The 24,597-nt window shown below is 35.6% G+C and overlaps 3 protein-coding genes across 3 annotated transcripts; 1 reads left to right on the top strand and 2 right to left on the bottom strand.

Annotated features, from left to right (window-relative positions):
- The first annotated feature begins 3,278 nt into the window (after positions 1–3,278).
- Positions 3,279–6,350, top strand: LOC137729680 (putative arabinose 5-phosphate isomerase). The gene is made up of 3 exons (XM_068468684.2): positions 3,279–3,352; positions 4,941–5,802; positions 5,887–6,350. Exons 2-3 carry the CDS (start codon positions 5,095–5,097, stop codon positions 6,265–6,267), a joined length of 1,089 nt encoding a protein of 362 aa, XP_068324785.2. The 5' UTR covers positions 3,279–3,352; positions 4,941–5,094; the 3' UTR covers positions 6,268–6,350.
- A 63-nt stretch (positions 6,351–6,413) lies between these two features.
- On the bottom strand, positions 6,414–11,781 carry LOC137729678 (putative lysine-specific demethylase JMJ16). The gene is made up of 9 exons (XM_068468682.2): positions 11,578–11,781; positions 10,516–10,800; positions 9,833–9,904; positions 9,635–9,712; positions 8,993–9,484; positions 8,667–8,900; positions 8,324–8,488; positions 7,811–8,176; positions 6,414–7,555 (listed from the first exon to the last, which is right to left on the bottom strand). Exons 2-9 carry the CDS (start codon positions 10,753–10,755, stop codon positions 6,539–6,541), a joined length of 2,664 nt encoding a protein of 887 aa, XP_068324783.2. The 5' UTR covers positions 10,756–10,800; positions 11,578–11,781; the 3' UTR covers positions 6,414–6,538.
- A 1,916-nt stretch (positions 11,782–13,697) lies between these two features.
- Positions 13,698–18,115, bottom strand: LOC137730335 (NAC domain-containing protein 21/22-like). The gene is made up of 3 exons (XM_088677146.1): positions 17,657–18,115; positions 14,986–15,251; positions 13,698–14,310 (listed from the first exon to the last, which is right to left on the bottom strand). The coding sequence occupies exons 1-3, from the start codon at positions 17,823–17,825 to the stop codon at positions 13,930–13,932; spliced, it is 816 nt and encodes a 271-aa protein (XP_088533272.1). The 5' UTR covers positions 17,826–18,115; the 3' UTR covers positions 13,698–13,929.
- Between the last annotated feature and the right edge of the window lie 6,482 nt (positions 18,116–24,597).

The raw sequence follows: 24,597 nt of genomic DNA, 5'->3' as shown, positions 1-24,597 counted from the left end.
TTTTATCATTCCATGCTATAACATAGAAACCTTCTATCGGGTCAGGTTCAGGTCAAATGCTAACATATCATCACCGCTACATATCTGACTCTAGTTTTCTAAAGAATCCCCAAACCAGCTCCGTATCCGTTTACACTCCTCCTCACCGCTCCAATTAGGGTTGGGCCTCCGCTGGAAACCGAACAAAAAGGGCTGTTTGCCATCCTACTCCTGTCCTTTTCAAAATCATTTTTTTTTTTCCAGGAAAGCATCAGTTTGCTAGAAATTATTAAGGCTGAAAGTGATAAAGTTGTCCAATTCCGCCAAGTGGCCTCAGCCACACGTTGATTTGATAAAGCTGGGTACAAGTTCAATCTCCTCTGTAACGGCTTAGAGGCTTCGGACGCTTTGGACTAGATTGCTCGGGCTGCTACCTCACTTTTTCTGGTCAGAAAAGAACTTTCATAAAAGCCCAAAGGCACAAACAATACTGCAAGGCAAAACCAGGCAGCAAGGCCGAATGGAAAACACACTGGAAAGACACACCCAACATGGGATAGTCGCCAGCAAACCTAACAGCAGAAAACATCATGCGTAACTTCCAAGGGTGGGCATGCAAGCAGTGTTTTAAAAATCTTCGTCTAGCGCCGTTTAGTCCATTTATGCGATTAGTCATCTTCTCAATTAATCTTTAGACGTTTCAAAATTAAGAAATGGTCCCTATAATTGCCGAAGCGTCTGCCTAACCCGACAAGACATGTTTAGGTCAAGACTTTCACTTAGTCAGAAAATATATAATTTTCACTTTGCATTTTATTTTTCAATAAGTTGTAAGAGACATGTTAAATACTTGGATGAATACTCATTATATGTTTGTTCTTCATGTTTTCAATATGTTCTAAGAGCATCTTTAAAGAAAATGTTAAAAGATCTACATCAGCAATAACAGTAAAAAAGACAACATTAGTGTTTCCAATTGAAATGTCAATAATTATGTGACATGACATGGAGTGGCAACAAAAGTGGTTGCTCTTAAATTTGACAACTTCAAACCATTTTTAATTGATTAATAAATGCTTATTATCATTTTTACTATTGTTTTTTGTTCTAAAATATTTATCACATTATGGAAAGTACATAATGTAATAAATAATAGTTCAATTTTATATATCGGGTGGAAAACATAACTTTAAGAAAAATCAAAGCACCGCATAAGCTTTCAACTTTAAATTTTATGTTCAAAATTTGACATTTTCTTTGGAGATGCTCCAATACTTTATAATCTACATGTCATTTTATTTTGTAATTTATGTATCTAATACAATTATGTATTAAAAATTTATTTTGTAATTTACGCAAACATTTATTTATATGTTGTATAATAAATTTAATTAAAACTGAAAAAACCGCCTATACCCTGCCTACGTGCTAGGCCTATGTCTATCACTCGACCAGCGCCTAGTGTCATTAGGACCTTGCATGAGAGAGATTTTCAATGTGTCCAAAATACGAACACATACGCGAAATTTCATTTAGTGAGTGGAATGACACTTGAAAAAAAAAATTTCCTCCACTTGCATAATAACGTATGACGTACTGACCTATATTCTGGGCACATTGAAAATCTCTCCTTGCTCATGAGAGGACAAACACAAGAGAAGTTCTTACTGGCAAGCTTAGTCAGGCAATCAGCGGTCCAATGTGCTTCACGGCAGATCCAAGACCAAATAGGGAAGACCCTCCACACTCAACGACTTTGCAAGCACCAACTCATCCCGGATGGCTCTCATCTCCGCCAACAAAGGAGAGATCATCATTTAAGCATCGAAAGATTAAGGGATTCTACTCACATGGAGGAACTCCATAGCTGCTCTATCTGCACTGATTGCAACCTCCAAAGTCCTAATGATATGAAAACTGCTCTATTTGCAGGGCCAGTTCTGATATTTTTGAGACTCAGGGCGATGCCAAAAATATGCCTTAACTCCATATAAGATTTTTTTTTTTTTTTTTTTTTTTCACACATAAGATTTCAAAAAAAACTACACTTAGAAAAGGACTTCAAACTCAATAATTTAGAAACGCAGAAAAATCAATTCATTTTGTACTCAAAGAAGGGAACCAAAAAACCTTCACTTGCAAGTAGATAAATGATGAGTTTTGTTTCCTGAATTTGCTCTTAATGGGCACACCACCTGTTTAATTGACCAGCCAAGTTGCATTATGACCGGTGTGCAAAACCAATTCAGGTCGCTACTATTTTCTGAAGCCAAATTCAACATTTGATTGCGAGCTAGCCAAAACTTCAATATCACTATCCATCCATCAAAAGAGCTTGTTTTTCTTTATAAGGTCGTCTTAGGTTTTTATCAACATAGAACATAGGAAAAAAATTATGTGATGATTAGGGTTTGGGTTTATTGATAAATTTTATTTTTATTGTTAATTTTATCGTATACTTGATGGTAGTTATGCAAAATGTTAATAAAGACATTTCACATTCAAAGTCTTAGTTGGGTGTAGAAATAGATTATATGAGTCAAATAAACTTTCCCATGAAATTTCTCATTTGGTTTTAATGGCTTGTCCAAGAGCCAAATAAAAACTGAACTTAGGCAATGTAGCTAAATTAGGATTTGATAGAACTTTAATAGACTTTAAAATCAAGGCGTAGTAAATTAGGATTTGAAAAGATTTTGAAATCATGTTGTTGTCAAATTAGAATTTAAGAGAATTTTTAAAAATACATCTAAATATAGGGGTACTAGTCGATTAACATTTTAAAGAATACATATAAATCTAGGAGCAGTGAGAATGCAAAAAATTTGGTAAGATTTTAATGGATGAGGGATTTTCATGAATTTGAAGGTGAATGGTATATATACCATATGCTATCAAGAATCCTACCTTCCAACCCCTTCATCTTCATCTATACCTTCCTTATCTTGGGAACATATCTCATCGTCCTCTTTGACTACATCTTCTTCATCCTCATCCATCATGGATTTTTTTTTTTTTTTTTTTTCAAATTCTAATCGCAAACAACTATTAGGTTTTGGCAAGTTCTAATCCCTAATTCTTAAATAAAATCCGTTTTCCATGATTAGTGAACTCACAAAACCAAAATTCTAAATTAAATACAGAGGACTCGGCACCAGTGGAAAAAATGTTGGCTGCTGTTGTAGTGTCCTTGGCGTCACTTCACCTTCGTACTCTTCCTCCTTTTTTACAAAATTACTGTCTGCCCCCAGCCTCAACTTTCTTTTATAGTTACACCCTTGTGGCTCTCGGAAAGGGAAGCTCATGGCTCGCACTTTCGCTCGCTCGAGTCAATCTCGACCTCACTCACTTTTCTGGCATCGACGCCCCTGAGGTATATTTCTCCCTAACTGAACACGCACGGATCTCCAATTCTTTTTGCATTTGCGATCGGGGTCGATTGGTCTGTAAGGACCTGTATTTTCAAAAATAATTATATATAATTAATAATTATGTGTTGTATATACTTATTAATTTCAGAAAGTTTTGTATTACTTCTTATTTAATCGTTAATTCCTTTATTTCATTTTTTTATACTCTAATTTACTATTATTTTGAATCAAATAAGTTCAGTACACCATTACGGTAGTATTTGAACTATATGTTCATATTATTCATTTTCTTCCCTTTTACATTATTTTATTAAGCAGTTTGTTATATTCTAATTGGACCAAAACCATAGCCAATTAAAAGGCTTTTACATCATTCCTATCGAAGAATTAGCCGAATTTGTATAGCTATAAATAGAAACCCAGGGCTGTAGAGCGGTGCAGTCTGTGTACCGAGTAAGGGCTAGAGAAAGTGGTGAGAGAGAGAGAGAGAGAGAAGGAGAGATAAACCAGAAACTGGAACTTAGAGAGGGCTGTGGAGTCCATTCGACTCAACCTGTATCCCGTTGTGTATGGGTAAACGATTTCCATACTTCATTTATCCTCTCCATAGTTGTTTCCTTTCTTATTGTTGTCTTGGATTAGCTACTATTATCCAAAACTACTTTATATGCAAGCTTCGTATGCAGCTGTGTTTATTTGTGCAAAACCAATTTTATATGAAGAACCAAAATATGCATATGCTTAAACCCTATTTTAGCACGTAAGAACCGGTATGCTTATTTGGGTATTGTTTCCTACTGGCTATATATATTTTGTTATAAAAGATGATATTCAAAAGGCTGCACATATGATATCAATTTACCAATTGTTGGGATACTATCTTTTATAAATTGGTTTGACAAATGGAATTCGGTTGGAGATTACTATTTTCCCAAAACAACAACCATACTTTTATGCTATTTGAAATGAAGCATTCTATTGCATAATACAAGGAGTTTAATATACAAACTTTTACATATCATTCATAATACTAACGGATTAGTGCTTTTATCTAATATATAGCTTGGCTGAAGTATGTTAATGTTTATGTATTTTGAACTATACGTTTGCTTATTTTATAAACGTATTCTAGCTCAAAATTTCCTTCACTGATGACCATGCTATTATAAATTAAAAAAGATTATATTCACGCACTTCAAATTACTTCTCTCACCCTCTTTTAATTTTTAATATTTTATACACACCACTAACACTTGATAGAAAAATATTTCTATATAAAATTCTAGAGGCTATTAAAATCTTTTGAAATTCGTCACTTAAAAAAAATTATTAAATCTAAAATTCAAATTAACTACATCCCTTAAAATCATCTACAACGCTTGAGTTAAAACTTAAAAAATACAAAAAATTTAGGATTTAATCCAATATATTTTTTCTACTTCAAACTTTGTGGGTTAAATTATTAATTGATGTTGATTTTTAATAGACGGGCCAAGACCATATGAAAATTGATTGATTGAATTAGGATGTGGTTTTCACATTTATTTTTATTTCTCACACTTTTAATTTTTTTAATCCATTCCACGTCAGAAATTAAAAAGAGCGTCACATTTGAAAGATGAGTGTGTGAAGGAGCTACCCTTGATTTATTCAGATTTCAGCGCCACCGACACGGCGCGTAGATCTCTCTCCCTTCGCCTCCCTTCGCCTCCCTCTCTGTAGAAGCAAGAGCAGTGCAGGAATCATGGGTTCTCTGCCACCTTTTTCCGCAGACTTCATCAATCCGCATTCTCCTCCCAATACCAAAACCACCACCACAACCCAATTGTCCTCCTCCGCCGCCTCCCCCTCCTGCATGGACGAAACTACCCTCCTAAACCTGTTCAAATCCCAACAGAGCCACCTCAACTTCTTCTTCCAGCACCTGGACCTGCCCCGCACACTGGCTTTCACCCAAACCCTCCTTCTCCAATCTTCCGTCGGCGCCACTATATTTTTCTCAGGTGTCGGCAAGTCCGGCTTCGTCGCCCACAAGATCTCCCAGACTCTTGTCTCCCTCGGCATCCGCTCAGGCTTCCTCTCCCCTCTCGACGCCCTCCACGGCGACATCGGCGCACTCTCCAAAACCGACGTTTTGGTCCTCTTCAGCAAGTCCGGGACCACCGAGGAGCTCCTCCGCCTCGTCCCCTGTGCCAAGGCCAAAGGTGCCTTCCTCATCTCCGTCACCTCCGTTGACGGCAATGCCCTCGCCTCCGTCTGCGACATGAACGTGCATTTGCCCTTGCAGCGAGAGCTCTGCCCCTTCGATTTGGCTCCGGTCACCTCCACTGCCATCCAAATGGTCTTCGGCGACACCGTCGCGATCGCGCTCATGGGCGCCAAAAATCTCACCAAGGAACAATACGCCGCCAATCACCCCGCCGGCAGGATCGGCAAATCCCTCATCTTCAAGGTCCGATCTTGCTTTGCTCCAATTTCAATCATCTTCAATCCAATTCTAGGGTTTTTCTTTTCTCCTAATTTTCTAAAATTGCAGGTGAAAGACGTGATGAAAAAGGAAGACGAGCTTCCGGTCTGCAAGGAAGGGGACCTGATAATGGAGCAGCTGGTGGAGCTGACGAGCAAGGGATGTGGTTGCCTGCTTGTGATCGACGCCGAGCACCGCCTGATCGGCACGTTCACTGACGGAGATCTGCGGCGGACTCTCAAGGCCAGTGGGGAAGCTATCTTCAAGCTCACGGTCGGTGAAATGTGCAACAGACGTCCCAGAACAATAGGTCCCGACGCTATGGCGGTCGAGGCCATGCAGAAGATGGAAGCGCCGCCGTCGCCGGTTCAGTTCTTGCCGGTCATCAATGACCAGAATCAAGTGATTGGGATCGTCACTCTGCATGGATTAGTTTCAGCTGGCCTCTGAAAGATGTGAATTTTTATTTTTTTTGATATTTTTATTTCACGTTGTAATTCGTTATTACGCATTAATTAATAATTCTTTGTATACTACATTTGTACTACGATTTAATGTGACGATTATAGGTTCTTCTCTAGAAATAACGCCCGTTCTTCGTTGCAAAGCAGATTGTTAATATGGCATCGATAAACTGTATCATGGTCAATAACATATTAACAGAAAAAAACACATCGACATGTTATCAATACAAAGTACAATTTCAGCACCATTTGCATAACTAACCATCGCTGTCATCACTAATAAGAATTGGACTCTGAGGACATGGTTGTCTCGGAGTTTGATTCTTGGAAGCCAAATGGCTCGAAGAAGATGCCTTGTAATTGTCGGCCGGACGACCACCATTCGGTAGCTTTTGAGGAACACTGCTTTTCACCGGAGGTGAGGGAACTTTTTGTCTTCCGCGCAGAAGAACGTTAAGATCTGGTATTACATCGTCGGAGTCTGAGGAGCTTGTTTCACTTGTACTTGCAGATGAAACATCGGATGTCCCCTCCATCATGTCTATCGCCTCTTTCGGTAGAAGAGAAGCATTATTCGTTGTTCCCTCTGCAGCCCCTTTCGGCGTAAGAGTAGCATTGCTTCCTGTTGTGTTTGTGCCGATGGCAGGTCCTACTATATTCTCCTTTGTTTTCAGTTCATTGAAGATTGTTGATCGGAGGAATGCATGCGCCTTCACCTTATCCATGATGCTAGAGACTGAACTCTTACCGTTTCCAGTGGCTGTTGCAGAGTCAAGGGATCCTGTTCGGTGATCATTTGAATTTGATTTGTTTGAGGTTGTAGATCGCAGAATCCGTGCCTTCACTTCTTCCCTGATTCGAGAAATGGACTCTTTCTGTTTATTGGCGTCAGAGTCACCCTCCACATGCCCCGGTGAATTTTGACTGTTCTTGGGAATATGCGCGTGCAGTGTCAATCCGAGATCATCTTTGCCCCATTTGTAGACTGCGTCAAACTTTTCTTCCAAAGCTTCAACAAGTAGCTGTAAATCACAGATCTCATGACGGTAGAGGAAAATCTTGTCACTCCAAGCACAAGAACAGAGCTGCTTTGCGTGTAGCAGACACGAATATCTGCCTTCACAACAAGAACAAACCACTGCAGAAAAATGCAGATCACAGAGACAAATGCTGCATTCCCTTTTTCTCGTAACATTAAAATTTGATTTCATCCTCTCTGATTTTGCAGAGTTGAAGAGATATTTCCTTCTACTGCCTTCAGACTTGAGGCGCGACTACAGATAAAACAAAATCAGGTCATCGAATCAAGTTTGGAGACACATAACGTGTCTCACTAGGTGTAAAATATAAACCAGATAAAGAAAAGGAAAGGTATAAGACCTAAAAATACAATCCCTTTAATCAAAAAGCAAAACTGACATGATTGTATAGTGTCAGTTCGATAATGTTCAAAATCATGTAGGATATGTAGGATACATTCAGGATCAGCAGTTGACTATAATATGATGCGATAGAATCTGAGGAATTACCTTGAATGCATGTGTTAAGATCCCATCCTTTCCACAGACATCTTTCCAGAATATATTATCCGCAGCGTTCTTCCTGAACAGTGAATCCCATTGTGCCCTCACAGCCTCTCTAGCTGCTCCGAGCAGCAGCTTATCATGTGATATAGATGTTCTCCTCCCCTGTTCACAGTATAGTTCAACGGCATCCTGTCCATGAGGCAACCAGTCCAAGGGTGCAACACATGCTGTCTCGGAAAAATTAAAACCGGAATCAAATCCTGAATGATAAGCCCTTGGAAGGACAAGAACAAACTCCCCGGGAGACTGAATGCAACGGAAGACTGGTACGCCCTGTGATTTCAATGCAGACGGGGATATTTGTTTAACCTGTACCAAAAATTACATGACATGAAAGGTCTCTACATACTAATAGAAAACAACAGAGAAGTTAACATCTCTTGTAAAATACTGGATACTTTGAATGTTGAACTTTGACAAAAATGGGAGGGGGGAATCATAATCCTAGTAGCTCACCAGCATATGATGCAATTCAGGGTGTTCTAGTTTGGATGAATCTGGAAAGGAGCTCCTCACGGTTGCCTCGAAATTAACATAGTATTTACCAGGGACACCATACCAAATTTTAGGAGCACCCAGATGCAAGTAAGACAGTGAGTATAAGCGGTGCTCTTCAACTTTCTGTTTAAAAATTCATAGATTATATTTCAAAACATGATCAACAAACTAAAAACAACACAAGGCAACCACTTACGTTATCTATAAAGTTCCAAAAGAAAACTTTATCCTACTTTTTTTTAAAAAGATAACAGTTTCAGCAACAGATGCAACATTAGCCATAGAAATTATCAAATCTTACCCAATGAAAAGATGAAAAGCACATTCCTACACGAGTACGAGGCGCCAAAATATGGCAAGTGTCATGGCTTTCAAAAGAAAGAAGAGAACCGGGTAATCTGGGTAGATTATTTAGGTTCCAACCTGAAGCTAAATATTCAGGGTAATCTGACTTTTCCAAAGGATTGGAATCACTGGATACTGTTGGAAATCCGCTTCCAAGAGCTTTAGTCTCCAAATTATCACCAAAAAGCACCTTCAAAATACACCAAGATGACAATTAACAGCAAGCTTCCACAATAGAAAAGCAGAAGGTAACAAAACGATTGTCCCAATTTCTGAACGCACCTCAATTTCTTCAGTTGGGTTTTCAGCTATACGTTTATATTCAGCGTCAATATTCTCCAGCGATGGCACCCACTTCTCTTGACCACCAGTGACTTCACTTTTGCGGAAATACTGACGCTTGAAATCAGCTGCATAACTCTTAAAATTCTCAAGAGTGAATTCTTGTCCAGGTTCTGTTTCAAAACCTTTGATATAAGAATGTTCAGTTTCACCTGGACTTGAGGTAGATCCACAGTCCAATCCCACTGTCAAGATTCTTCTCCTCTTCTTTTTTGGGCTTTCATTTAAGCCAACCATTTTACTCGGTGAATACTGATTTCGTATCCCATCAATTCGCTGAATTTGGGTAGAAAATGTAGAACTTTTCCATATTTTGTTTCCTTCAATAAGACATGGAGGTTTCCAGGAAGGAGGAGGAATAATACGACAGATACCATATTGCTCTGCTCTTGCACGTATATTTGCAACATACTTAAGAGTGTCTTTAAATTCCTGCCGGACAAAATCAAACTCCTTTAGAAATTGAAGGATTGAAATTTTATAAGCAAAAAATTGAGCATTAAAATTTTAAAACAAAGGATTCAGCGAATATGTCAGTCCCAAAACAAATGAAAATGTCGTAAAAGTCAGAAAAAGGATCACCTCTTCTGTAGGGTAGAAAAGAGGTGCTTCTTCAAGGACATCTGTTCTTGCATCTTCAGGCCGCCACCTTCCAGTCACCTATTTCAAGAATTCACAAACATTTTTTAAAAAACAAAGGCGAATGCAAAGGTTGAAACTAGTACCTAATAACTACACAATTCAAAGGGAAGAGAATCAACTTAGTGAATGAAAATCAACCTTCAGGCAGCCACTGCAATCTGGACATCCGTAAGTAACACCTTTCGGAAGGCAATATTTTGTAGCGGGTTCCTGAAAATGAAAATGTATGTAACTTCAGGAAATGATTAGAATAAAACCGTAGTGAAATTGTCGTACAGTAGCTCTCAACATTTTTCCTTTTGACAATTGATAAGTACACAATACATGCACCAGCAGGGGATTGAGCACTGAATCCCACCCTTCACCACTATTCCTAAACGGAAAGGAGGTTATAAGGCTCAAAGACCTCGATATTTTCAAGTACATATTTGAGAACATTGATTACCCCTTTGAAAATGTTAGCCATAAACTTAAACCTACTCAACAGTATAAGAACAAATACTACGAAGGTACATACAACTTCTCCACTTTAGATAATATTCCGTTTTTCTAAGCACTAAAATCTCGTCCTTTTTTTATTCCAAAAAAAAGTCTCGGTATCATCATATAAAGCATATAAATACTCTATTATGTAGTTAAGATGGTGATGAACCATGTAACCTGGAGTTATTACCCCCTACACATATATACAAGCTCTTAATCAGCATACATAACCAAGTTAAGACTCAAGTGTGAGGCAGTAATATGGTTTAACTGCAGCCAATAAATATTCACACGCGCGCACACACGCACACACACAAAGCAGGAAGAGAGGAATAGACCGTATTAAACTGTTCACAGTCAGACTCCTCTGAGTTGAGATCACTTTGGTCGAAAAGTATCCATGGCCTTTGTCTTTTCAACTTATCCATGTCAGTCAGGTCAGACATGGTATCCATCTGGACTGGCTCTTCATTAGAAGCATCAACAAAAGCATTCTTGGTTTCTTCAACAGTTTTTACTCTCTTCAGCACAAAGGATGTACGACACACAAAACCAGGCGGAACTGAATTATGTGCCATATTCTCACAATGTAGATAAGTCGTTGCATTCTACAACCAACGGTACTGCAAAGAAAAGTGAAAAATGAAAAAAAACACTTGAAACAAAATCACACACTAATGAAAATGATTGATGAATATATTTATTCACAATCTAAAACAGCGTATTGAGAAAACATCGAAGTGGTAACCATTGTTCAACAGTTCACATAAGCTGCTCATGTTCTATTCTAAAGGATAACTAACTAACAAGAACATATTATCTCAAGATATCCAACAACACAACGACAAAAACTGAAAACAGGCATTGATCTAATCATACAAATAAGGAGATTGCGGTTTACAATTACAACCTGTGATTACATCATCTCTTTTTTTATTTCCAGTGATGCTTTTGTTTTCACTAGCATTTTTTTTATATATTAGAATTAAAAAGTGGTAATTTAATTGGTACAATTGAATGTTATCTAGCTCAGTAATATATACAAGTGCGGCGGAAAATGTAAAAAATATACAAATAGAGAGAAAAAAAAGTGAATAAAACTGAACAGATAATAGAACAAAAAATGTAATTAGACTGAAAAATCAAACAATTCAGAATCATCAATCCCATCCATCCATGCGAACAAATCTTCCCTACCCATGAAACCACTCAGCAAAAATATAAATTGGGTTTATTCCAATTTGATAAAAATTAAAAACCCAGAAGTTTAAAGAATCACTTAGCACCACCCAGCAGTTCTTCATCAGTATCATCACAAAATACACCAAAAAAGGAAGAAAAATAAAACAAGAAAAAAAAAATACTCCTACTTTTTGCAGGGAGCTGAAATTAATGCTTACCCAGAAGCTGAAATTGGCGGGATTTGTTCGTCCTTCTGTTGAAATCCAGGTTCTTTTTATGGCTGGGCAAATGAACTCGAAAGGAAGACGACCATGGAAAAGGAAAACGTGCTCGAGTCCGAATGGCCGTCTGATCTTGAATTGGATCACACAATGCGGGATCTTGTAGCTCCACGATGGGCTTTTCATCATTTTAGTACACCATGTTTAACTCTTTGGTGGCCCAAATAAAGACTGATGGGTTTGTTCACTTTTTTTTTTTTTTTTTTTTCTTTTTCTTTTCTCTATGAATTCTTTTAACAAATCAATATTCCAAGAGGACGGCCGTATACCTAAGGCTGTATGGGTAACTCTAAATTCAACCGTCACTTAGTTTTACGGTTACGGTTTAGTGATATTCTTTTTTACGTGTAAATAAGAGATCTTAAGTTTGGTTCTCGCTAAAGGCTAATTCGAACAAAAGTATTATGGCTAGCCCATTGTGAAGTTGAGCCCACTCCCTCACCCCAATGTAGATAATATCGAATGTATTTATAAAAAACCCTCTTAGTTCAATCTAAATTTTAACATAGCCACGTTATATGAGAGTCTTGTAATTGTCGAGTTTTCTAATAGGCTTGTACGTAACGTAAATTCAACTCAACCGATGTTGAAGTCATGGGTCTTTCCTAAACTATTCTAATCTCCATACAGCGAATTCATATTAATTTATGTGCAAGAGGACGGACATTGTCTTAACAACTAGTGTGACATCCCACATCGCCCAGGGGTGTGATCCTTAAATGTATATTCCCATCCCTACCTAGCACGAGGCCTTTTGGGAGCTCACTGGCTTCGGATTCCGTAGGAACTCCGAAGTTAAGCGAGAAGGGGGCTAGAGCAATCCCATGATGGGTGACCCACTAGGAAGTTGCTCGTGAGTTCCCAAAAAACAAAACCGTGAGGGAATGGTAAGCCCAAAGTGGACAATATCGTGCTACGGTGGTGGAGCGAGCCCGGAAAGTGGTTCTGCCCCGGACCGGGATGTGACAACTAGCCTAACTAATATATATATATATATATATATATGCTTTTATAAATTTTGATACAACGTTCTTTGACATTATTTACTAGGGTTAGTTGTACATGAGAGTGCGTAGAATTTATTCTTGCTCGTTGGATGTGAGTCTTATCATAATGCACAAGTGACGCGTATAATCATATCAACCTTCTTAACATCATACAAAGGGATAAACAAGGTGTTCTATCATGTATAATTATTTGTTGGTGTACGTGTAATGTTGAAAATATGTATGTTAATCTGAAATCTTGAGGGTTTAACAAAGATGGACACATTCATTACATGGTAGTCATACGATTAATCCCCCTTGTCATATCGGACATTAGGATTTTTTGTCATTTGCAATGCATCTTCAATCTGGTTTTCTTCTTTCTATATATTTACGTGTAAGCAGATTAATTAATTCATCATTATTCTTAATAATATTGTATACATATAATTGAATAATGTCTATGTAATTTGACTAAAATGAACGCTAACCACCAAGGAAAAAGCAATACCAAATTAGAAGAAACAATAGTTTACACTTCAAAGTTATTTTTATTACATGCATGATTTCAAGTATGTATAAATTTTTAAATAAAACGTATTCTTCATTGTCCTACCACTTATGATCTGTTTGTATATTTTGGTATAAAACCTTTCGTTGTGTAGACTACACTCATGATTGTCCTGTCAAAATCAATAGAACAAAGAAGGAAATTGGTTTAAGTTTTCGAACAATAATTATAAACAGACAATACAGCTATGGTCCATGGTGCCAGGAATTAAGAATAATGTACTACTGCATACAGCAAGGACTGATGAAGATATATGATTTCAGTATCACGTGTCATCAGAGAATGTTGAGAACGTAAATTCTATATATGTCGGGAAATTAAAGGATTTAATTTGCATGTTCATAGAATTTTGGTTACTCCTCTTAGTGTCAATTAATTTTATAGTGTGGAACCTTAATTTTTTTAAAAATCAAAGAATAGATCTTGCAAAGCCTACGACAGTTTAAAATGGAGCTTCATTATCACTTGTTTAAAGGATATATTGGAAGTATAAATGTGTCTGACACTAAATAAAGAATAATATTATTGATGATATTTTATACAAATGGCTGCAGGACTGTATACAAGAGGAAAAGAAAGAAAAAAACCCTAGACACAAAGACTAAGCATGCATAAACCTGTTTCCAATCAAGCCATATACATATATATAGACCACAAATATAAATATATGTCACAAATCAACAAATTGGGTAGCTGTCTAATATTAGGTATGGAATATGTCTGTTTCTTCATTTAGAGCAAAACCATACTGTTCTCATCCACCTCAAATCTCATCTCGTCCAAATTTGGGGCCACCTCATTGTCGAAGCTGCCGTCTTCTAAATTCATGTCCCATAGAAACCCATAGTCGCAGTTGTTTTTCGCGTTTAATTCGGGGATGGAGGAGTTGGTGTATTTCTCCTGATGAGAAAGCTGTAGGAGATTCAGGAAAGAGTTGCTTTGGTTGTGGTTGCACACACAAGGCATTGTTTGGTCATGAGTTGGAGGAGATGGAGCTAAATTTAGAGGAACAGTGCATGGTGTGGTCTCCAACATAAGATCATGGGGGCTGAGTTTAGTGCTGTTCTCTGCTCCCTTGCCTTTGTGGAAAACTCTGCACAAAACCCAGTCTTCCTGTGAAACAAAAGAACAACATAATAGTGAGCTCAATTCGCAAAAATGCAGTTAAAACATGTAAAAACATTATTAACAAATATACATATGTTTAATGAAATATATAGAATGCTACAACATATAGTTGCGATATGTGAATGATTATAACTCAGTTTCATTAATTAGTATATGTAGAAGTGATATAACTTGAGTTAATTGATGCATCATGTTAACATGCAACGTGGTGTATTAGATGCATGCACGAAATAGATATCGTACATCGTGTGAATGTTACTATGATGAGTTATAGATACATGATACATCAACTCATACTTTCCCACCAAATTTTGGACTGTTACAAAATTTTCCATGCATGATGCTGATGCATGAACCCCATACTGTCCTTCCGGTTTCCTGTGATTGATGATCTCTCACTCAAAGACAGTTCACTGGAGTGAATGTTGCATTGGTGTAACAATAAAACGATGGGTCTGTTCTCACGTGCAGATATGAATTTCATGTGACTGAATATTAAACTTTATAGCTTAAGGTGAAGAATATTTGTGGCGTGTGCATGTAAGATATAACACACACACACACACACACACACATACACATATATATATATATATATATATATTAGTTATATTATATGGAAATTAGATAATATATGAACAGTATTAGGAATGAATTTACCTTAGGAGGCATCTGTGGCGTCTCCAGCCGGAACTCATGCATAATCCAACCAGTTTTGATTCCATTAGGAGCTCTATTCCGATAGAACACCAAAGTCTTTCTCATCCCTACGATCTCCCCAGTTCCTGGCTCCATCACCATCCGATCTTTCCCCGTGGCTTTCCAGTATCCAGATGTCGTCGCCCGATTGGTCCGGAACCCCGTCGCATACTTACGGTCGCGGAAGCTGAAGAAGTACCACTCATTGGCATTCAGCTTTGCCACCTCTACGGTAACCAAAATAGAATCACAAAAGTTTCACAATCACCATTATCATTAATCTTACATCATTTGCTATACATACATACATACATACATACATACATATATATATATATATATATATATGCATGCAATGCTAATTAGCTAAATAGGAATTTTGGTATATAGCATCATCAATATTCTTGTCATTGAAGTTAACTTCTGGCCAAACAAAAAGTACTTAGGAAAGTCCTATCAAAGAATAGTAGGGTCTGAAAATTGGTCAAAAGTAAGAAAAGTGACATTTGTTAGTAACATTGCTTCATTTTATCTTCTTCTTTTTTCACGTAAAAGATCAATAAACTTATTGTTTTCAGTTACCAAATGTGTTGGCAAGTCAAGATCATCTTCATACGATCGAGTTATGTCTAAGGAAACTAAGATGAGACTAAGAGATGAGTGACAGATAAGGACCATATCCATTAGGGTTCAAAGGCACAAATCAATCTGATTATCTGAACATGGAAACTTTGATGATATTTTTTATGAATAGTTGTGTGTTGAAGTGATGCATGCCTTGAAAAAAAAAAAAAAAAAAAAAAAAAAAGGAATTGGGAAGTACTATAATGCACGCCACGTGTCATATTTTCACTGTAGGCAAAACCATGAGTAACCATTTAGTTTATTAAAAAAATTAAAATAAAATTTAAAGTAACCTATAGATTGTCTTTAAATTTCTGGCTCAGAAGTTAAAAGAAATTTCTACCAATTTTTGGTTATATATTTATTTGTGTCTCTCTCTTATATTACACACGGATGGACTGAAAGGATATACAAAGGCTATAAATTAAGCAGATTTGCTCCTAAGAATAACGTAAAGTTTCTATTTAATTCCTTCTTATCTGATGGTTGAAGATAAAGAAAACTAATTACTATTCAAGGTATCTCACAATTAATACATAGTTTAGAAGACCCTGTCAGATCAGGCCAAGGAAATTAACCATATGACAATAATTGGGACATACGGGTGATTCCTATGTGAAATAACAAGGATAAGGATAATTATAATTAGTAGCTATTAATGATACACTAAGCACAGAAGATCGATCACATCTAGCTTGCTAGTCATGAAAACATCTGGCCCGTTTATAAACAAAGCAAAGGTCCCACTTCAAATGGACGGTTTCGATATGTATGGGCAACTGGGGACGATTGTTGCACATGACAGCAGGCATCAAATGATCCAATTATAGCCACACGATTTGCATGAAAACAGCTGTGTGTGTGTGTGCCAGGGGGGGGGGGGGGGGAGAGAGAGAGAGAGAGGGAGGGTATACGGAATACTTACGTACATGGAAACTATATCTGCTATTTTTATAATAAAAACTTGAATTATAGTAAACCAAGGGATGAAACAAGCATGCATAGTGCTTACTGTTTGTGGCAAATCGAAGAGATGTGAAAAAAGGTATTAGTAATTAATTAATTATTCTCTTGGTTGAAAAGGTAGGAATCCCTATGTCATCTGGTATAGCTAGAGATGCCATACATATTTCAGGAGTCATTCTTCCTCAAAAGTTGCATCTACCCAGCCATGGCCTGACTGACACACACACACACGTATACATAATATTTTTAATTCATACATATTATTTGTAAAAGTATAGACATGTAAATGCCTTAATTGTGAACTCTAGTTTAGTCTCAATATTGATGAGATCATGTAATGGTATGATGTTATTAACTTCTTTTTAGGTCAAAGTAGGATTTCATTACTCAAAAAAACATAATTACTTACATAAAACCGAAGCGGCATCTGCAAAACCTTATCGAAGTAAAATCACACATGGTATATGCTTAAGTTTGAAGATGAAAATATTATGGATTCAAGTCCCTCTTTTTTTTTTTTTTTTTTTTTGCAATTATGTATAATTAGTAATGAATTGAAGGCCATGTTATGGAAAAAAAAAAGTTGGCTATACATATGTATATAGAATGAAATCAATAAAAAGAACTGAAGGAAATAAAAATATAGAAAGAAAGAAAATTCCGTTGTCTCTTTTCTCACTGATCTTTTTCGAAAGTCAGTCATCAACTTTCTCTCTGATCTTTTTCGAAATTCATCATGTCATCCACCATGACACAAAAACACCACAACTTAAACAAATCTTTGCGATTTCCGACCCGGAAAAGAAAACAAATCTTTGTATTGGAATAAAAGATTAATTTCATCGATCTTTTTAATGGTCAATGTTATTTTTCCGAAAAGTACTAAAAAACCATGACAGTCCTCATCAACTTGAATCTTGATGGGCGAAAAGATAAAGAAGGAGAAGTGAAAAGATTCAAGAAACGAAGAAGAAAAAACCAAGGAGATTAGTAAAGTGATTACATATAGAAATAGTAATTAATCAAAGAAATATATATGTACCGGGAAGCTGCCATGGCTCGCAGGTATGCAAGTCAATTTCAACCAAAGTACCCTTCAAAGCTTCTTCATTCGTGATCTTTTTGTACAAATAATGGCAGACCAGCTCCTCATCGCTGGGGTAAAACCGAAACCCAGGAGGCAGTGTAGCTCCAATGTCTCTCAGCCCCATATTAAATAAAATTAATCCTTTTTAACTAATAAGGAGAGAGCTCAAATCTGTAGATAAAGGATAATTTGGGTTCGTAGCTAGCAACAGAAAAGAAGCACTAGTTCTTCTCTGAACTATTGAAGTATACTTGGATCTTTGGAAGAAAAAATTAGGTTATGTGTGGTGGGGAGATGGAATTTAAAAGAGGCTTTTGATTCCCTTGTTGGAAATATTTAATTTATAGAGGGCCAAAGGTTGGCTAAATATTTATATGGTTAATAAGGATGATGATGTCTCTGTTGCCGGTTAGAATTTCTTAATACAATACCATCCTATATAGCAAAGGTCATGCTTTTGTAACTAGTTAGTTATAGTAAGACGTTTCAAGAAACACCAAAGTTACAAGAAATCTTGTTGTGGGGGGATCAAGGTTACTATAGCAAGATGCCACATATATGGACCAAGAGCCAAACAATTTCATACGAAACCCTCCAAAATCCCCCTTTTTATTTTTATTATAAAATGGGGTTAATTGTCTACATATTTGTCTAAAAGAACATTGTAATTAACTTTTTAGTTATAAAATAAAACAGAGGTTTGCCGCAAACCTGATAATTTTCGTTAGAGATGTGGTCTATAATATGTAAGGAGTATGTGATTTTCTCGATTTGAAAATGCTAAATTTGAAATAATTGAGTAATTTGGGATAGTTGAGTAATTCATTTTGTAGGAAATTCAAGCTCTTCTAAGTCTTGAAGTTCAAGAGCATTTCATTATTGTATGCCTCCTTAGTAACAAGCATATAATATGAAGCTTTTCTGCATTGTATAATGCTAGTGACGTTTGTGGACAACATGCCTTACTATGATTGAACTATCATTAACTATTAATAATCTTATATGAAACAAGTGTTTGATCATAATCACGGTAACTAATATTAATAAAATGGTCCGGCCATGCAACTAGGATTTATACCTAGTTTTGATAATAACGTGACATATAATTCTTGATCAAATCAGCTAAACCCCAATCGAATTACCGAAGGCACGTGAACACTTTCATTCATAAGGGATCGAAAATAGACATATCAAGAGAAAATATGATTAATTAACTAGTGGAAACAAAATTTAAATTGAATAATATTGTACTACATGAATCATGAACTCAGAAGAGTTCCATCTGTTCAATTTTCGGTCACAGAAGAATATTTTTGGATGCATGTGATTGTAGGGTCACAAGATTGTCCTTGATGTGGGACCCATCAAATGATCTATGACCGACATAGGCAGTGACGGAGCAAGAATTTTACAATAATGGGTCATGATTCGACCAAACAAAAAAATTCATTGTACCATTTCGTCGAGTATTTGGTGGAGAGACCTATCAAAATCTACCAACATTCGCCGAAAGCTTGTGATGACATCTATGGTTAGTTGTTGTGTTCTTTGATCTACATCTGCAAAGGTGTGTCTAGGCTAACAGACTGGCAAGACTTGCCTGCCAAGTCTTTTTGAGCGAAGCATTACATACGTCGAGCATGCGGTACCCACCATTGGGTTGCACACAAGAAAAAAGAGAAGGAAGACACGGGAAAGAAAGAAGAAGTAATAATAGGTTATAGTTCAATGTTGTTAACTCTTTCCTTAATTGGAGTCAAAGATAAATCTACTAATAAATATCTATGAGATTAGGAAGCTGTTGAGGTCATAATTAGCCGTTGATCCCAAGTTAGCTCCGCTACTGGACATAGCCCATTTGACACGCAGTTATGCTTATCTTAATCCATTAATTTGATTTGTTATTTTTGCTTCGGGTGAGTAGTGTATAAAGAGCCAATAATAATTTGTGTGGACAAAAGGGTTTTTGTCATGTATCATTCTAATTATAATTGTTCTGCTAATAATATTGAAGATGATGACTGGACTAGGGTCACCAATCAGCATATGTACATATATATGATTTTTTATCCAGCACAATGACGTCCAAATAAGGATAATGGAACTACAAATTTTGTAATGTGAGCGTGATTGAAAAACCTTAGGATCGAACATTTATGTTAATTAAAGGGACAATTGTACCGTTTGAAATTCCATAGCAGAAAAATAATATTGCTCATGAAAATGGGACCTCTGCAGATGATATGTCATATTCTGCCCACATATGTGGCATGGAAGCACAGACGATGCTGACAGTCACCAAAACGGTGTTTAAATTTGTGATCATGTCGGGGGAAGATAGTGATTAATTACAATAAAATTATTTAGACATACAAAATTTTTATGTTTGTTAAAACACTTTCTAATAAATGTTTTTCAGCATGTGAGTTCAAATGTATTAGAGAGTGCGCTATCCTTGTATGTCAAAATAACATCACCCGTTGCTAAAACTATATTCAACATAATTAAGAATAATATCTGATGCGATTGCTGTGATCCAGATGTTGAACAAGGAGAAAGGAGATTAGCGTGGAGGCTTCATTGGAGAGTATTGTGCATTACATCTGGGCTTTTGTATACGATGTGGGGATTGTTTCGTTCGAGTTTACTCTTGTAGGGAAGGTAACCAAGCATAACATTAGGAAGTATTTTTGCTCACCATCATTTAGTGTGGTGTATGCTCATCACTCTATTTATCACCGTTAGATGAGTTTGAATTTTGAGATTCGTGTAGTAGATAGGCACAAATCTCAAAATTCAAAATCATCTAACGGTAATAAATAAGGTGGTGAGCATACACCACACTAAATGGTGGTGAGCAAAAATGCACTCCATAATATTATGTGGTTGTGTTTATTGAAAAATAAGGAGGATAGTTTAGCTGGGATCATATTGGCTCAGAGTTTCTTTTCAATATCTTATCTAAGTATGTAAACATTTCAATTCGAAATTAATAAATTCATTTTTTGATAAAAAGAAATAATACAGAAACTAATGTTGAGTTTTACTTTTCTTTTTTTTTTCTTTTTTTTTTTAATGTCAAGAGTTTTACTTTGTAATATATTATATTTATTTGATCAAGGGACGGGTTAATTTGTGGAAAATTATTATATTTAGAGGGTATCAAGATCAATATTTGTAGGAATAAAAATAAATAAAAAGAGGATAATGATGGGTCAAGCTGGGTACCTGACATTTCTTGCTCAAAACGTAGACTGATGGAATTGATTTAGTTAAATCCTAAATATCGAGTGCAATTAATTTTAATCTTAATCATGACCTTAGACCTAAATTAACGGGAGAATCCGGAAGACATGTGAAATCGCATACCAGAGGTACACGTCATGAGGAGGGTGACGTGTAAGATTATTTAAAAGAATTATATATGATGATGAATATCCATCCAAAAATCCAAGGAAAGATAATACAAATGATTGTGAGTTTTAGAGTTAGGGTTTATTTCCAATGAGGGAATTTTGTTAGGTGAGGATAATGTTGGAGAATGAGTGACGGCTTGATATTCCTCTCTGGCCCCCAATACTTCCTTGGCCCCCTCTTTCATACTGTCTTTTTACTCAGATTTACTTCCATAAGTTAATGGGCTCCTTTACGATACACACACACACACCCCTATATATGTCACACTTTAATTTTTCACTTAACTACAATTTAGTGATATTTTTTTTCACTTATAAATGAAAAATCTTAGTGTCAATCTTATGAATGATAAGTTCGATATCAATTTATTCATCCTCGTTACTTAGTATAAATATATTAATGTATTAAAAAAACTTAATACAAGGAAAAAAAAATTAGCCAATTTTACGAATATCCATTTAATTAAAACAAGTTCGACCATTTGAGTTTGGATTTATTTTATTATCAATAATTATCTCTTTGATAATAAAATTTACTAATAGAATCTCTTTCTAATTATTTCTTTAATTTATTTCCTATTTCTTTTTCTTTTTTGTTATTTGTTCTTCTTCTTCCTCCTATAGAGACCAGACCTCATTAATATTAAAGGTTAATTGTATTTATCTACCTATATGACAAATTATTCTTTATAATCAACGTGTATCACAAATTAATGTGTCTCGCTTATGGGTATATTATGTTTTTGTACCTTTTAGTTGAGTTTCATATCTCGCTTATAGGTATATTATTCATTCATGTATGTGATCCTTGAGTTAGGTCGTATATTATGCAGGTGGCTTATGTTAGTGTATTATTTTTTTTGTTAGAAGATATTAGGTAGATTAAAAAAAACCAATATTCAAATATTCAAAATTAAAAAATGCAAACAAAAAATGCATGAAATTACAAGGTTTTAGTTATCTACTATTTAAAAAATGTAATGAGTATTTGTTCAAAAACAAAATTGTAATGAGTATAAAAATATAAAAGCGAAGAAAATGTAATACTGAACTTAACCTAATAGCATGTTAATTTTATGAACCCAGATCTAAATGTCACTAAAAGAGAATATATATACTAGTTAATAATAGTTAACATAGCATTTTTTTTCTCACCACCGTAATTATAGTGTATGCTTACCATACAACTAATCATTTGCCCATGTGTCTTTTTACTTAACTTTAGTTAACTTTCAAATTAAAAGTTACATTTTCAATTTTGTAAAATATTAACCAAGATTAAATGAAGGGTACTTTAATGAAAAGCTCTCGGTACTGTTCACTTTAACGAAAAACTACATTTTTACATTAAAAAGTCAGTCCTAGTACTATTCACTTTACCCTTTATTTTGTCCTTATCATTAAAACTCAAAGTTTTCAAGCTATTTTTATTAGTTTTCCTTTAAATGAAATGACATGTAACAAATAATTAGGTGTATAATGAGCATATACCAAAGTTTATGGTGGTGAACAAAAATGCTCCTAATAGTTAATACTGAGTGGACTGTAGTCACTCAACAATGAGTTGGCCAATATTAAGTTCTACCTCTTTCGAAAGAATTGAGAAAAAGGAATTAGGAAAATATTGGGATTTTTTAAACTTTAAAGCATAATTTTCCGACAACCACAGTAATTAATGTGCTAAGTATAGAAAGAACAATCATACGATATCAGAAAAGGAGATTATATTCACACATCCCTAGGGATGGCAACGGGGCGGATTGAGATTGGATGTGCCATCCCCATATCCGAACCCATTTATTTTTCCTGAACCCGAACCCATAGAATCCCCGAACTGGTTTTCTCCATAACCAAACCCATCGGGTGACAGATTTTTTGATCGGGGATCGGGGATCAGGGAATGGTTTTCCCCATTATGATATTTATATATTTATTTATATTATTAATACAAATGATACGATGCATCTAATAAGTAATATTAAAATTTTATATTACTAAGAAAACATTTACAGTCTTGAAAATTATATGCATATAATTTCTATTATTAATGATATAAAAGTAAATAATTAATTTCATATTTAATAATGCATGATTATTAACAAACCTTTCATATAATAAATATTTATATTTTTTTATTCATAGATGAAATGGTTCGGTTTCGGGTATGAGTTTGGGGCGGATACCCCAATAACCATAACTGAACCCGAAATCGAAAAATTTACCCTACGGTTACCCATAACCGTAAAATAGCTGAAATTTTATGCACGAAACCGAACCAATTACTTGCGGGGATCGGATTTGACGGGTTAAATTGCATCCCTACGGCCCCAACTTACTTTCCCCACACGCTTTTAATTTTTTAATATTCTTCTATCAAGCATTAGTGGTGTGTAGAAAATATTAAAAAAATTAAAAGAATGGGGAAAATAATTTGGGGTGTGTGACATAATCTCTCTATCAGAAATTTGCACACATATTGTGCGCGTAAGACATGCAAAAAAATTTCAGAGTAGTGAGCAAATTGTATTCTTTTAACAATGGTAAGATTGGTAAAATATGAGAGTACCATTAATGTTAAAAGATCAAAGAAATGAGTAGGCTACATGAATTTCTACAAGTTGTTTCTCCCCTTTCACAGGTTAATTAAAATCTACGAGCTGCCAAGGGGGAGCCTAAAGATGAATATTGTAGATGGAGCTTCCTGGTGTTGGTGTTGTGATTCGCAAGCGCCAGTTTTTGGCTGGTGTAGTGGTAAGATTTGATCACACATGCTCACGTTTTTAGGCAAAAGTTACGACGGCTAGAGAGGGATTAACGATGAGAGGTTATTCTAACATTGTTTGAGAATCGATTAACTCTAGATCATTACTTTGGTGTGACTTGACAACACATCTTTTCTTAATTAGATAGTGTAAGAAATAAATTTAATCTTTAACAAGCGAAAAAGCCGAAGTCATACTCTGACTTTAATAGTAAACTTCTTTATATTTTGATTGATAATATGTTAAAGTCCAACAATGAGCCAATTTTTCATTGAAAGTTGTGACTACTATTTATATAGACAAATAATCTATATGATTCTTCTATTGTTGTTCACATAAAATACCAAAATAATCTCCTTATCAAATTGTAAGTGGTAAAAACCAATTTACATACTAAGTCCAATTTCATATAAATTAGGACAAAATAATCCTCTTTTCATATTTTTTGCACCAATTTGAACCAACTAGCTATAACAATAATTTTCATATTTATTTTCAATATGAACCATGTTTCTAGAACAACTTTCAAATTATAACAGAAGTGATCACTAAGTCTTTTTCATCAAAAGAGTTTATCATCACAAACAATCTGCCAATGTGTCACACCCTGGACCAAGATCAATGGAAAATAATTAATCACATGCCCAGGCGCAAATAAAAAATAATAAAATTTTTAAAATCCTCGTTTAATACAAACTCAGCACGTCTATCCCTTGTC

This window comes from Pyrus communis, chromosome 10 (genome assembly GCF_041283825.1).
Source record: "Pyrus communis isolate YQ-2024b chromosome 10, ASM4128382v1, whole genome shotgun sequence".
Taxonomy (NCBI): domain Eukaryota; kingdom Viridiplantae; phylum Streptophyta; class Magnoliopsida; order Rosales; family Rosaceae; genus Pyrus; species Pyrus communis.
The sequence above is the reverse complement of the archived record's forward strand: the minus strand, read 5'-3'. Positions and strand labels throughout refer to the sequence as shown.

What these genes read in the sequence shown, in the direction of transcription:
- LOC137729680 (XM_068468684.2), top strand. Translation starts at nt 5,095, where the DNA reads ATGGGTTCTCTGCCACCTTTTTCCGCAGACTTCATCAATCCGCATTCT. An exon ending in GCAAATCCCTCATCTTCAAG is followed by an intron (nt 5,803 to 5,886) that starts GTCCGATCTTGC and finishes CTAAAATTGCAG; the next exon opens with GTGAAAGACGTGATGAAAAA.
- LOC137729678 (XM_068468682.2), bottom strand. Translation starts at nt 10,755, where the DNA reads ATGGCACATAATTCAGTTCCGCCTGGTTTTGTGTGTCGTACATCCTTT. An exon ending in GCTTTTCATCTTTTCATTGG is followed by an intron (nt 8,489 to 8,666) that starts GTAAGATTTGAT and finishes ATTTTTAAACAG; the next exon opens with AAAGTTGAAGAGCACCGCTT. An exon ending in CTGAATTGCATCATATGCTG is followed by an intron (nt 8,177 to 8,323) that starts GTGAGCTACTAG and finishes TTTTTGGTACAG; the next exon opens with GTTAAACAAATATCCCCGTC.
- LOC137730335 (XM_088677146.1), bottom strand. Translation starts at nt 17,825, where the DNA reads ATGGGGCTGAGAGACATTGGAGCTACACTGCCTCCTGGGTTTCGGTTT. An exon ending in CGAGCCATGGCAGCTTCCCG is followed by an intron (nt 15,252 to 17,656) that starts GTACATATATAT and finishes TGGTTACCGTAG; the next exon opens with AGGTGGCAAAGCTGAATGCC. An exon ending in CGCCACAGATGCCTCCTAAG is followed by an intron (nt 14,311 to 14,985) that starts GTAAATTCATTC and finishes TTTGTTTCACAG; the next exon opens with GAAGACTGGGTTTTGTGCAG.